The sequence below is a fragment of the Lycium barbarum genome, chromosome 12 (genome assembly GCF_019175385.1).
Source record: "Lycium barbarum isolate Lr01 chromosome 12, ASM1917538v2, whole genome shotgun sequence".
In the NCBI taxonomy this organism is placed as follows: domain Eukaryota; kingdom Viridiplantae; phylum Streptophyta; class Magnoliopsida; order Solanales; family Solanaceae; genus Lycium; species Lycium barbarum.
In genome coordinates, this window is record NC_083348.1 from 61,714,057 (window position 1) to 61,727,881 (window position 13,825).

The window sequence follows — 13,825 nt, forward strand, 5'->3', positions numbered from 1 at the left end:
AACCGACCCAAACCGAACCATGAGCACCCCTAGTGGTCGTTTGGTAGGTAGCCAAAATTATCCCGAAATTATAATCCTGAGACTAATTTATCCCATATGTTGGGACTATTTTATCCCATCTAAGAGATGAGATAAAATAATCCCGGGATAAGTGGGATAGGAAGGAATATCCCAGCTTATACCATGAGATGCATTTTATATTTTATTTGATACAAAGTATAAATTTATCCCAAAATAAATTTATACCCTCTATCAAACATGATATAAAAAATTAGTGTTGCAATATCACAGTTTATACCACGCACCAAATGACACCATAGAGTGTCTTCTACGCCACAACCCTTGAAATGCAGTTCTTATGCTTTGTCTATCGGGCTGGCCGTTCGGATCTATTTTCATTTTTACCATCGGCAATCAGATAATGGTCAGAAATGGAGGAAATTTCTGCGTAGGTCCACTTGAAGGTATTTAAATCGGTGGGGTTGTACGGAGCTTTATTATTCTTATCCCCACTACCTACCACCCTTTTTTAGCTTTACGGTAATCTTTACTTGTAGAAATGGTATTATTAAATTTTTATTTTATTTATTACTTGTATACTCAATTTGTTTAGGTTTCTCAAGATTTTGAGATCATTGTCCAGGTTGGAAGTTCAAATACTCCAAAACCTGCTACTCTGTGGACAAGTCAATATAGGACAATACTACATAGTGTGCTACAAGATAAGGATCTTTAGCCTGGACAATGATACGTGCAGCTCATATTCAGTTTTGATTAGTATTATGATAAGCTTTGATAATATAAGTTGTGTGTAGCTTACTTAGCTTATCTCTTAAGAATTTAGACAACTTCCATTTGTATGGGATACTTGATTTTTTATTTTATTTGCCTGATTAGTTGAAAACTTCTTAATCCTAATATGCTGAAAATCACTAAATACTAATAATATTTTTGTTATGTCATATACATATGTATAGAGATTAGAGAGTACTTCAATGTTAGTCATTTTTATATAGATTTTATGTATACTCAAATATCATCACATATTTTTTGTTCTATTTTATGCGATGCACTTCTTTTAGTAAAGTTTATACAAAACATGATGTATTATTATATTTTAAAAAAATTTAACTATAAATTTTTATTAGTTTAGATCTTCTTTTTTAAATTTCATATCCAATCACAAAAAAATAAAGAAAGCAAGATAATAATGATACGAGCTATGTGCTTGCTTGTCAGTGCTTATCCTTTTTGGTATGTTGTCTTTAAATAGCTGAATAGTGACTCTACTTATAGCCGCCTCTTAATTCTCAAGTCTCCAATCATTTCACTTACCGTTCACACACAGATCAACCCATTTATCTTAAGTCTTGAGCATTATTAGCATCAACAGTCTGTACCTTTTTTTAGCTCAGAGTTTAGTTTGCACAAGTGAAAAATTGCTGACCATGTCTCTTGACATCTCCTCCATTGTATCCAGGTATATTTTTGTCCAAGATTCTTCTTTTCTTGTTCAGCATAAGGTATATTCTAGTATTGGCATGAAATTGATTCAAATAGAATGAAGGGTGATTCATATTCTCTTTTTTTTTTTTTGCTTAGCTAGCAAAGCTTGTTGAAGACAGCATCTTTGCTCAATATGCTTTGTGTCATAGAAACGGAACCAAAATTATTCAAATTAATAGTCCTTTGCTATTCTTCACCTAGAAATTAAACATGGGTCTCCTGGGGAATAAGATTATCATTCATATGTGGAGAAATGGGGAATAGAGTACTGTTTCTTTTTAGTAGATGTATAAACTTGAAGTTGTAGTTCTTTTGTTGACTACTAAGTGAAAAAAAGATAATCTAGTTGTAAAGAGAGAAGCTTGTGGTGTTATAAAATGAAGCTTTCTCCAAATCCTTGCAAAAAAATGTACTTTAACCTGATACTTCTGTGGCTTTCTTTCCTCATGTCTGGAAAACAAAAAAATAATAAGGAACAATGCTACTTCAAACTTGTTACCTTGCTGATGTCAATTTGATAAAAAAAGATACTCCCTCCGTCCCAATTTGTGTGACGTATTTCTTATTAAGTATGGCTCAAGAAAATGTCATACTTATTTACAAACAATGTAACTTAAACTTCTTATTTTACCCTTAATAAAATAATTACACAAATGTCTATGACTTGCTTTATATTCCAAGTTTCAAAAGTCTTAATTTCTTCCTTAAAGTTCGTGTTCAGTCAAATCGCCATATAAATTGGAATAGAGGGAATATTCTAGTCGTAAAAAGAAAGATGCTTGTGGTGTTATCTCCTTTAGCTTTCTCAAAATCCTTGCGGAAAATGTGTTAATTTGATACTTTTGTGGCTTTCTTTCCTCATGTCTGAAATGAAAAAGAAAATAAGGAAGACTTTACCAAAAAAAAAAAAAAAAGAATAAGGAAGAATGCTACTTGAAACCTGTTACTTTACTGATGTCAGGTGCCTCTTCATTTTTGTTACTAGGTACCTGAATTCTTGCAAGCTGCATGAGGTCCTTCCCAATGCTGCTGTTCTATCCCAGCTTTATAAGGTGGTCATTTTTATTTTTTATATTTTAGTTACTCTCCTCTAATATATGAAAACGAAATACTGTATCTTAACCAAGCAATTTTCATTATTCCAGTCCCTTTTCTTTCTGTTTCTGTTCTTTAGTTCTTTCTGGCTGACGTAAGATCTAGACAATGAGAGCGTTCATTTTATGTTCAGGATAGGTTAAATATTAGCGAACTGATGGTTTGTCATGTAACACCACACTTACATCTACTGATGGAATTTTACTGCACTCGTGCAACATACAACAATCTTATTTAGTATTGTGATTTGTGAACAGATTTCTTGTGCTGTTAATAGTGTAAAAAGTTCTTTCTTTGAGGAATCAAATTTGACCAGGATCATTAAAAGTTTGGTTACCTTTCTCAGGCCAGCATGCAGGAAAAAGTTCAAAAGAAGAGCACTCTAGTAGTTTCACTTGATGAGCTTGAAGATGATGACATGTTGCCCCTTGTCGATACGTTGCTTAAGGTCCACCTTTTCAATGTTGATGCAGTAGACATACTTTCCACGTCAAAATCGGTTGTGAAGCAAGAATTTGTGGTATCGTTAATACGTGCGGTCAATTCAACAGTCCGAATTGTTGAATTTCAGGATACTCTATTTAGAAAAGATGTCTTGTGGTATGCCCGAAAACTATTGTGAAGATTGAACACCAAAAAATGACGAATTTTGGAAAAGAGAGATCTAAGTTGACAATCATAACTTGTTAATTGATTTCTGGTCTCTGCAGGGATCTTTTTCAGGGTGGTTTGAATTGCCAATTGCTAAAGCTGAGGTCTACTGAGATTCAAAAGTTGAATATGGCTGGAAGCTTCATGCAGTTACACACCCTCAATCTAGATTTTTGTTCTTCTCTCACTAGCTTAGAGAAGGATTGCTTTACTTGCATGCCAAAATTAGTGCACCTCTCCATGTGTGGAACTAGAATAGCTGATCTGTGGACAACCCGTGCAGCTTTGTCTCGGCTTCCTTCTTTGACAGAACTAAGGTTTCAAAATTGCATATGTTGCAAAGATACTGGGCCATGTCTTGCATCATCCAGTAAGATGACAAATCTTCCTGTTTCTGAAATAACTTAATCAGGTTATTCACGCAAGGACTTTGACAGCAACCACAAAATATTTAATCAGAAATGTGACTATAAATTTCGTATGCAGATGGCGCTGGCAGTCCAGCTTCTGTTGGCAAATTATTCATAAACCAGGACTCACTCAATGATTCAGTGGATAAATTGGCACATTTTCAACTTAAGGTCTATACCTTTGCTTTATGCTTGCACTTGTTGACTAAAGTTCTACTTGCTTCTTATATCTCAGACCTATATTCTTCAATATATGTATCAGGCTTCTTTTGGTGATATGCATGTTCAAGGGAGAGATGATTGTGCTGAGGATATAAAATTTAAACTGAGAGATACTTCAGTTGTTTCGAAGATGTATCTCTCTTGTCATCCTTCACCAATCTGCTATGAGAAACACTACAGGGAATACATGATTGCGTCATTGCCTCATCTAGGAGTGTTAGATAACTTTCCTGTTAGGAAACTAGACAGAGAAATGGCAAATACTGTCTTCTCGCAGTACTATGAGTATCTGCCATACAAACGTCGGCAGAAAGAAAACGTTGCGAGTGTGTTGCATATGCGTGAAACAGGTAGAGGTAATGCGTACCACAACAAATCCTCTAGGATAAAGGAGGCAGTTTCTTGTAGGAAAATTCCACATTTCTATTCAAGGTCCCTCTGTGCAGCCAAACTTGGTTCATCTGCTTCTCCTTGCTTGCATAAAATATCTAATATCAGCAATGATATCAAAGAAGGAAATGAGAGCCTCCGACCAAGACAGTTTGAGTATCACCCCACTAATCCTAGTCTAATGGCTTTCGGAACTTTGGATGGGGAGGTGGTTGTCGTTAACCATGATGCTGGAAATATTTTTAGTTATAATCCACTCTTTGGGGTGACTAATAGCATCTTAGGCCTCTGTTGGCTCAACAAGAATCCATTTAAGGTATGCTGTTTTCTCAATTACTGTGACTAAGATTATAGTTGCTTGATGGATCATATTAAAGCTGCACTTTTCAAGTCTGGTCACTGTATCATGGCCTAAAGTCTTTCTTTAAGTACTGTTTTCATTTTCAAGGACCTTGTAGAAACCGACTCACTATACCTTTCTTGATATGTACATGATGACCTTAACAGGATTTAATCCCCTTCCTACTGTTACAGGGGCAGCCTTTGGCCATAAGTAAAAAGTATGCTGAGACGCCTAGCTGAAAAAATCCATCGCATGCAAGTAAAAGTTTGCTGAGACTCCTAGCTGAAAATGAATTACGTGATGTCTAAGTATTGACACCCTTATATCCTTGCAAACTAATATGGTCGAGTAGCATGTTCCTGCTTTTTTGCTGTGCAGATTGATCTTATAAGATGAGGTTTCTGTTAAAAGTCATGATATCCGCACTGTATATAACCAAAATACATGTACTAATATTTGCCATTTTATCTGCATCACTCTTTTTCTTGGAACCGCTGATGAATTATGTTTTGTTTACACAAAACAGCTCCTTGCCGGTTCTGACAGTGGCTCTTTGAGATTGTATGACATCAATGACTCATTGCAAAAGGCAGAGAGTGGTTGTAGCAGTTCCAGCCCTGTTGTGTTTGATAAATTTGAACAGTTGACTTCACTTCATGTTAATTCAACAGATGATCAGTTTCTTACGAGTGGTTATTCAAAGAAAGTTGCCATATATGATATTTGTAGTGGCAAGCGCTTGCATTTGTTCAGTGATATGCATCAAGAACCCATTAATGTGGCTAAATTTGCACATCACTCTCCAAACCTGCTAGTCACTTCATCATTCGATCGTGATGTCAAATTGTGGGATTTAAGGCAGACACCAAATCAACCCTGTTATACAACCTCGAGCTCAAGGGGAAACGTGATGGTTTGTTTCTCCCCGGACGACCTGTATCTGCTGGTATCGGCTGTAGACAACGAGGTATCTTAATCAATACAACTACTAAGTATCTCATTTTATCTTACCAAATTTGCTTGCTAGTGGATTAACAAGTTAAACTAAAGGTCTAATTTGTGGTCCCTCTTAGACATTCAAAAGCAATAATTTTGGTACAAAATCCTAACTTGATGAATTTGGTCTATTTAAGAGGTGATTAATTGTAGATGGATTTACAATTGTTTTTTATACTGTCTTTATGGTACAGGTGAAACAACTTTTGTCTGTAGATGGGAGGCAGCAGACAGATTTCGGTATAGCTTCCACAGGGAGCGCTCATAATTATACACGATCATATTATATGAATGGAAGAGACTATGTCATTAGTGGAAGCAGTGATGAATCAATTGTCCGCATTTGTTGTGCTCAAACAGGGAGGCGACTGAGGGACTATTATTTGGAGGTAAAACTCCCAAGAACAATATTATTAATTTCTCCTTTTCCCTCTTTCTGATATTAATTGTATTTCTTGTCTGTTCCGTCATATTTTTTTTAAGGGAATAGTGTTGACATATGTGGGGTAAACTAGTTGTTGGCTGCGGTATTAAGGCTTTTGCTTTGTTTCTTTGTTTCCAGGACAGGGCACTGGAGAGTCCAATATTGGTGCAGTCATTGAGAAGTGATCCTTTCAGAGTAAGCACCTTGGTGGCAGTAAATTAGCCAATCTTCATTTGCTACCTTAGCCTCTATTTACTCCATTTCATTGTCTATGCATTGAAACTAGAAATTCGTTATGCACATTCCAAGTACTGCTCCTTGCATTTATATGAAAATCTGTATCATAGGTGCTATGAAAAAGAAAAGAAAAAGAACCAAACGCATGAAAATATGTGGTGTTCATTTTTGAAACGTAGCTTATTTAATTTAATTTTCTTACTCTTTTTTCCTTTGCATAAAACCAGCATTTTCACATGGCTGTCTTAGCATCCTATGTTCGTCCCAGTTCAAGACGAGACATCATTAAGGTAAGTTTTATTCTCCTTCTCTTTGTTTAGTTCATATGATCATTGTTCCTTGTCTTTTTCTTTTTATTTAAAATCACCTTAGTTTCTAAACTTAAGTACTTGGATGTTTTGCCAGGTCAATTTGCTAGAATCAGGGCAATGCAATGATGAAGATTCCAAGAGGGAAGACTTCTCCAGTTCTTACGGTCATGGAGGTTGAATTTCACATCTTGCAAATTTGTGTGTAAATGAGTAAGGAGCTCACATTTTGTGCATATGTATCTCCGTGCAAGCCTTGCCTAAAAAACAAAGATCAGCTAGTGCAACTTCTATCGCTCGACGTAGAGATCCCATGTCTGCTTCTCCGATTCTCTAGTTAATGGGAATGTCAATTTACTGCTTAGTTCCAACATGAAACACCAACTAAGCAATGACAAAATTTTCAATATAAAAAAATAGGAGTGGAGAACTTTTGGAAGAGAGCAAACGTAGCTGGACGCAGGGCTGCAGATTAGGTGCTTCAATAAGTACAAGATACTGCATATATAGACACTCATGTGGTTCAATCTGCTAGTAAATAATTATATATCAAGTTTAATTTTGAATAGTTCTTTTCCCACTTTTTGGTTTTGGAAGCTTGGGCGAGAATTTAAACTATAATTTTTTTCCCATATATGCAAGTGAGCAATTAAACTGTGACAATTATAATGCAAAAATTTCCGGCAAATTGGTATCAGATAGGCATCACTTCGTTGAATGTTTCGCCAGTGACCCTTGTGTACACTTCCAAACTTCATCAGTGAAATAAGTAATTACATAAAAGCCACCACTTATAAAGGATGTGGTGCATCACTTATAAAGTATGTGGTGCGGTGGATGGGCTGCTCCTCCCTTAATCAGATGCCTCGGTTCGATTCTTAGATATGGAAGAATCTTGGAAGGGAAAGCTTCCCTGAATGGGACTTACGCGGTGCGAACCCGAATTTAATCGTACTCCAATGCGGGTACCGGATATCGGCGGGAAATTAAAAAAAAAAAAAAAAAAAAAAAGAGCAAGTGGCTCAGGACAGCCTGCGCCCACTCTGTGATGCCTTAAAATATTTGTTATGCTGGTGTTAAGCACCCGCAGAGAAAACAACAACTAAGCGTAAATTTTTTTAATCGAAATCTTTGTACCTATCGCAGGCCGCAGCTACTTCGGACCTTCTTTTACGACATTAGAATAAGGGACTGTAGGCATTCATCTTTTACAACATTAAGAGTATCAATTTCTGAGATTCCATTTCCCTTGGCTCCACTTCTTGCTACCCCATATCCACATTAACCACTGCTGTCTGCGTACCTGCTACATGGCCTCCACCCAATCACACTCTCATTAACGTTGAATACATATCACTTGCTCGCTTCCTCGTTCCTACTTGGCATTTATATATATACCTCTTAAAAAGGAAGGGAGACACTTATTTTAGGGATTTAAACAAAATTTAAAAAATTTGACGTTAAATTATTTTTGAATGTATATAAAATGACATTTTTTCTTGAACATACCAAAAATAAGTACAGTATCAATTTTTGAGATTCCATTTCCCTTGGCTCCACTTCTTGGCTCTTGCTACCCTACATCGACCTTTGCCACTGTTATCTACGTACCTGCCACATGGCCTCCACCTAATACACTATTATTAACGTTGAATACATATCACTTGCTCGTTTCCTACTTGTCATTTGTACCTCTTAAGTAGGTGCCTTTATAAATACTCATTCACTTGCACTTGCCCAATGCCATCAAATTAAAATTGTTGTGTACTTTGTGTGATTAATTGTTTGTCAATTTAGTTCCATAAGACCAGTGGTAGCCTACACTTCACTCTTCAAGATGAAGCTTGGCGTGATGACTTTGCTAATTGTTTCACTTGTTCTGTTTTCTTCTTTCCTTCACCAAGCCGTGGCCTATGACGACCCAAGTAAGATTCGTCACCTCTCCCTCTCACACGTACACACATTCTAGCTAGGCTAGCTGGCTAAAGGTTTAACTTATATACACCGACATATTGTCATTCAACAACAAGGCTTTAACAGTATATGTAACATGTCATTTATCATACCGTTTTTGCTACCAAAAGTTAAAATTTGTTGTCGGGTATAGAAGTTAAATTGACGGAGTAGTTAATTAGTATTTTATGGTAATTAATTGATTGATGTATTTATGTGGTGTAGGTTCATGCGATTCAAAGTGCGCAGTGAGGTGTGAAAAAGCAGGAATAGCAAAACGTTGCTTAACCTATTGTGGAATATGCTGCAATAAGTGCAAATGTGTGCCTTCCGGGAACTATGGAAACAAGTCGGAGTGTCCTTGTTATAGAGACATACTCAACTCAAAAGGCAAACCAAAGTGCCCTTGAACTTGAATGCTCCACTAGTGTTATTTCTACTCAATGTTCATCCCTATTTAATTTCCATTTTGATATGCATATCCCAACCAGTTAATAATGTACTTTAGTGTTTTCATATTCTTTTATTTTCTGAAAATTAAGTAATATTCAAATATATCAAGCACCACTTGGTCCTTTTCGTTTGTACTTGCTTTGAATATTAACGCAGACTTCTTTCCCACTTCATTGGAGTATTCCATTTGAGCAATTCTTCCAATTCTGTCTATATTCAGTTTTACGAAACAGAGAGAGGGAAAGAAAAATGAAATTATCAACTATAATGCCCTTGCTTCATGATTATTTCTTAGCCAAATAAATCGATAGCCCCTAGACTTGTTAATAAACTTTATTTAGATACTGAAACTACGATCTATTTCGATCGACATTTGAACACTTACACTTCAGATTCAAATTTTGAAAAAGCTTTTGTGAGTTTTCAAGCGCCCATTATGTAAATAAGCCCACCCAATTCTTATTAGTTTTAATTTCTTTTAATTTTTTATGTACCTAATAATATTGTTTTTCCTTTATTATGATATATATAACACATCAAAAAAAAAAAAAATTAAAGATATTTTGACAAGGTTTCTCATGGGTTTTAGATGAGCTGAATTCGGCAGGTCATGTTTTCATAGGCTAACTTAGAGCCTTTTTTGCGCGGATTGCCTTTCATTTGGGGTGGTCTTTAATTTTTGCCCCTTCAAATTGGTGGTCTTTAAGTATTGCCCCTCGCCTCACATCCTGAGGTTGTGGGTTCGAACCCCAGCTCAGTAAAAAAAATAAAAAATCGCAAGGCAGAATTTCGCAAATTTGTCATGCAAATTCTGCCTATTTGGGGCTTAAGGCAGAATTTGCATGGGCATAGACAGAATTTGCATAGACTGAAATTCTGCCCGAAGGGCAGAATTTAAAGACCACCATTTTGAGGGGTAAAAATTAAAGACCACCTCCAGCAAAGGGCAATCCTGCAAATTGCCCAACTTAGAGAGATCTTCAGGCCAACAAGATGTGGACACTGTTGGGGAGATAGGCCCTTTTTTTTTTTGCTAGTGAGTGAGAGATCAGACACGAGGTTAAATGCTAAGATTTCAGTGTTGCTCTACTCGAACCTTGAGACAAGGTTCTCTTTGATGACCAGATATTGTTATAAACCTAGTGGACGAATTTGCCCCTGTGGAGCACGTGAGGCGGGAAGATTAACTAAATACCACAATATGGGGCAAAGAAAGGCATGTGAATTGTTGTGAAGAAGCTAAATCCTCCCATCTCCCTTTTTCTGTGGGTTTTCATCCCTTTCTTCTGGTGCATCTGATCCCCCTTTTTGTTACTGTTTTATTGCCTAGAATTTTACTATTGTAGTTTCCAGTGTGTTTATGAAATCAGGCCTTTCAGTTGATTTCAGGGGAGAGGGGAAGGAACTGCATAACTAGAGTTGGATACAGATCAAACAGATAACAAGTAATTAATGTTATTAGGTGTCCACTGTCCAGTAGATGCCATAACGAAATTGGGGAACTCGTAATAAGAGATATATGTTGAATACGGATAGGCTCCAGCTCCCTTCATTTCGGACCAGACGAGTAAAAAACTCTTTTATTTGGATAGAAAAGCTTTCAGTCTTTCTCATTCTAGGCCACAAGCTGTTGCTGCAGGCTATTCCATTGATTAATTATATAGCAATGAATATCCCAAACAGGAAAATTAAATAAGAACGAAAGAGAGTTCCTCAAACCAAATAAGAACAAAGATCAAGTTGCACCCTAGTGAAACAATTAAAGAATTGTGCAAAGATGGCAAAACTGACAAGACTAGATATTAACTAGGGGTGTCAAATGGGCGGGTTGGGCTGAAATTGGCCCAATCAAAATGGACTGAGGTAATAAATGAGTTGGGCTAACATTGACCCAAAAGTTACTTGGGCTGAAATGAGTTGGGTTGAATTGGGCTAAAAATGGGCTGGGTCATGACCCGCCCAACTTGACCTAGTTTTTTTGAAGGGTCTATTTTCAAGAAAAATATTTTTCGCGTTGGGCTAACATTGACCCAAAAGTTACTTGGGCTGAAATGAGTTGGGTTGAATTGGGCTAAAAATGGGCTGGGTCATGACCCGCCCAACTTGACCTAGTTTTTTTGAAGGGTCTATTTTCTAGAAAAATATTTTTCGCAAAAAATATTTTTCTTGAAAATTATTTTCGCGGATTTTTCGTGAAAAAATTTTTTGAGGAAAAAAATTTCCGTGGTAAATATTTTCGAGAAAAACATTTTTCGTGAAAAACATTTTTCATGAAAAATATTTCCCATCATATTAAACATATTTTCGTGAAAATATTTCCCTTCATATTAAACATACCACAAACTTGTAAGATACATGATACAAGAAACGTGTATACATAAAAAAAAAAAAAAAAAAAAAAAAAAGAAGTAAATCTCAAGCAATATACCCAAATTTAAGTAAATCTTAAAAATGGGCTAGAATTGGGCTAAGATGGAGATCACTTTAAAATGGGCTATGTTGGGTTGGGCTAAAATCAGCCCAATATAAAATTATCTTGAGCCCAACCCATAAAATTTTGGGCGGGTTGGGCGGGCCATCATCTTTTGGGCCAAATTTGACACCCCTAATATTAACCGTAAAATTAGTCAATTTATGATGAAAACTCACACTCAATATCTTCTCGAGAGTCGAGTCTCAAACCTTAATGTTGTTACACAGATCGTTGCTTCCTCTTGTGCTTGCCATTGAGACTCGAAGAATATAAACTATACAAGCATATCCAAGCTATGGGAAGATTCCTGTTCTTGGAGTACTCTTTGGATATTTGAGCTTCTGCATGTAATTGTTGCCTAGGACTATATATAAAAAGTCGATAAACAGTGCCATCCTTGAAAGAGAATTTCACCATTTTGCGTGTAATACAAAAAGTATTCTATCTTGAACAAAGTTTTTGCAAATAGAGGGCAAGTTGCTTAGGTTCATTAAACATTTCCAGTTTCCATCTCGTTTCATAATCCAAGTCCAATTGTCTACTTTGGTTTCTACCGCCATATAAACTAAGACAACCTTTGATACTAGTCAAACAAAAGTAGTCGTTCTCACCAACAAAATCTGGTGTTGGAAGATTTTTCACTTCATCCGACTTCACGTCGAAGTATATGATTGTAGAAGCTCTATATACAAAGTGGGAAATGAATCCGCTCTCCAGAGACCAAAATACACAACCTTGGGTGCTAATTCCTGCATAAATGTCCTTGTGATTTGGTATTGGTTGTACTCGGGCGAATTTATGTTAAAATTTTGGGTCACGTGAACACGTGGTCACACAACAAAACTCGATATATTATGTGTATAATTATGAAAATATATTTAATATTAACTGAAGGAATACATAGTCAAACCAGACCAAGTGGAGCACTGGTTAGGGACTGTGTTTATTTTCTCACGGTCTCGAAATCAAACCCGAGCTCCTGCACGTTTTTATGCTTTTATTTTCTAAAGCAGACTTTTAACTTTCCTTTTTATATTATTTTAAGAGCCCGTTTAGATTGGCTTATAAGCTGGTCAACCAGCTTATAAACCATTTTTAACCTTTTTGAGTGTTTGGCAAAATAGAGAAGTGCCTAAAATAAGTTAAAAAGTGCTTAAAAAAAGTTGGGGTCTTTTTGGCTTAAAATCCATTTTGGTTTGACCAACGATTTTACTCTTTTATCTCTTAAATTTTTTTCTAATTCCAATATTACCCTCGCTAATAAAAACCCTAAACTATCATCTTTGCCTCTCACCAACTTATTTTCAGTTTCAACACTTTTATCCAAACACGTAACTGCTTATTTATAAAATAATTTTCAGCATTTAAAAAGTACTTTAAGTACTTATGCTTAAAAGCCACTTTGTTTTAGCTAGTCCAAACGGGCTCTCAATCCTTTTTCTTCTATAATTCTAATTACCCCAAAGTAAAAAACGTGTTTCTTTTTTATATTATATCTAATGACTTTTCTTACCTTTATTTCTAATTACCCAAGTCCCAAAAGGCAAAAGAAATAATAAAAAAAACACATAGGAGCTAAGCTGCAACGAACCAAAGATAAAAGAAATCAAAAAACCCCATAACTAATGGTGAACCAATCCTCTTGAAATTCTGGATTCGCCTTTGGTTGCACTGGACAAGGGAAACTTGTTTTTTTTTTCTTTTTTTTTGTCCAGAAATTGTTATTCAAAGAGTAGAGAGCGTAAAACAAGTCATAGATCAATATAACCTAGAATCATAACACAACCCATAAGCATTCAATTCAAGAGGCAGGTCATTGAAATACAAATGATTATCAGGACATGAAAGAGTTCGATATTGATCTCTGGTTGACGGATTCCACAAAACATAATATTTGTAGGCCCCAGAGTTCTTTAAAAGTACCTAGCCATCACATGAGCGCAAGACTTCAGCACGTTCAAATCTTTTCAGGGAAACAGTTGATTTTCCATCGTAACTAATTGGGAACTTTCCAGATCTCCAAACTTGAAAACATACTACTTTTTTGTAACAAGAGCTTTTCATGGCCCAAAGCTTCGGATTGATCATGGTGAGTTTTCTTGAATTTATTGTCGGAGATCATAACATTCGGCTTAGAAAAAGATTTAAAACGTAACAAAGATTTAACTGGTACCTTAGTTAGGATGTTGAAAACGATATCAATCGGAAGAATGGAAGTATATCTTCAAAGGTTGTCCTTTTATGTAATTTCTTCTTTCTGGTACGATTCGACACGTTAGTGCTGGTATTTAGTTTCCTCTTTCTGGTATGATTGGTGCATTAGTGCTAGTATGTAATCTCTTTTTTGACATTGCGGTTTGCTGC

General features: G+C 36.0%; 1 protein-coding gene across 6 annotated transcripts; it reads left to right on the top strand.

The window, feature by feature from the left end:
- The first annotated feature begins 310 nt into the window (after positions 1–310).
- Positions 311–7,150, top strand: LOC132621150 (protein DWD HYPERSENSITIVE TO UV-B 1-like). 6 transcript variants are annotated; one of them, XM_060335302.1, is made up of 12 exons: positions 311–464; positions 614–1,480; positions 2,492–2,558; positions 2,948–3,201; positions 3,312–3,622; positions 3,739–3,833; positions 3,925–4,590; positions 5,144–5,584; positions 5,808–6,002; positions 6,176–6,232; positions 6,502–6,564; positions 6,680–7,150. In XM_060335302.1, the coding sequence occupies exons 2-12, from the start codon at positions 1,449–1,451 to the stop codon at positions 6,761–6,763; spliced, it is 2,265 nt and encodes a 754-aa protein (XP_060191285.1). In that variant the 5' UTR covers positions 311–464; positions 614–1,448; the 3' UTR covers positions 6,764–7,150. The 6 variants fall into 6 exon arrangements, with proteins under 6 accessions (XP_060191285.1, XP_060191287.1, XP_060191288.1 ...); XM_060335304.1 differs by having other exon boundaries at positions 644–1,480; XM_060335305.1 differs by having other exon boundaries at positions 312–464; positions 614–1,523.
- Positions 7,151–13,825: the final 6,675 nt, after the last annotated feature.

Coding starts and splice junctions, on each gene's coding strand:
- LOC132621150 (XM_060335301.1), top strand. CDS start 359: ATGCTTTGTCTATCGGGCTGGCCGTTCGGATCTATTTTCATTTTTACC. Junction 1,524..2,491: donor CTTTTCTTGTTCAGCATAAG/GTATATTCTAGT, acceptor TTTTGTTACTAG/GTACCTGAATTCTTGCAAGC. Junction 5,585..5,807: donor TATCGGCTGTAGACAACGAG/GTATCTTAATCA, acceptor TTTATGGTACAG/GTGAAACAACTTTTGTCTGT.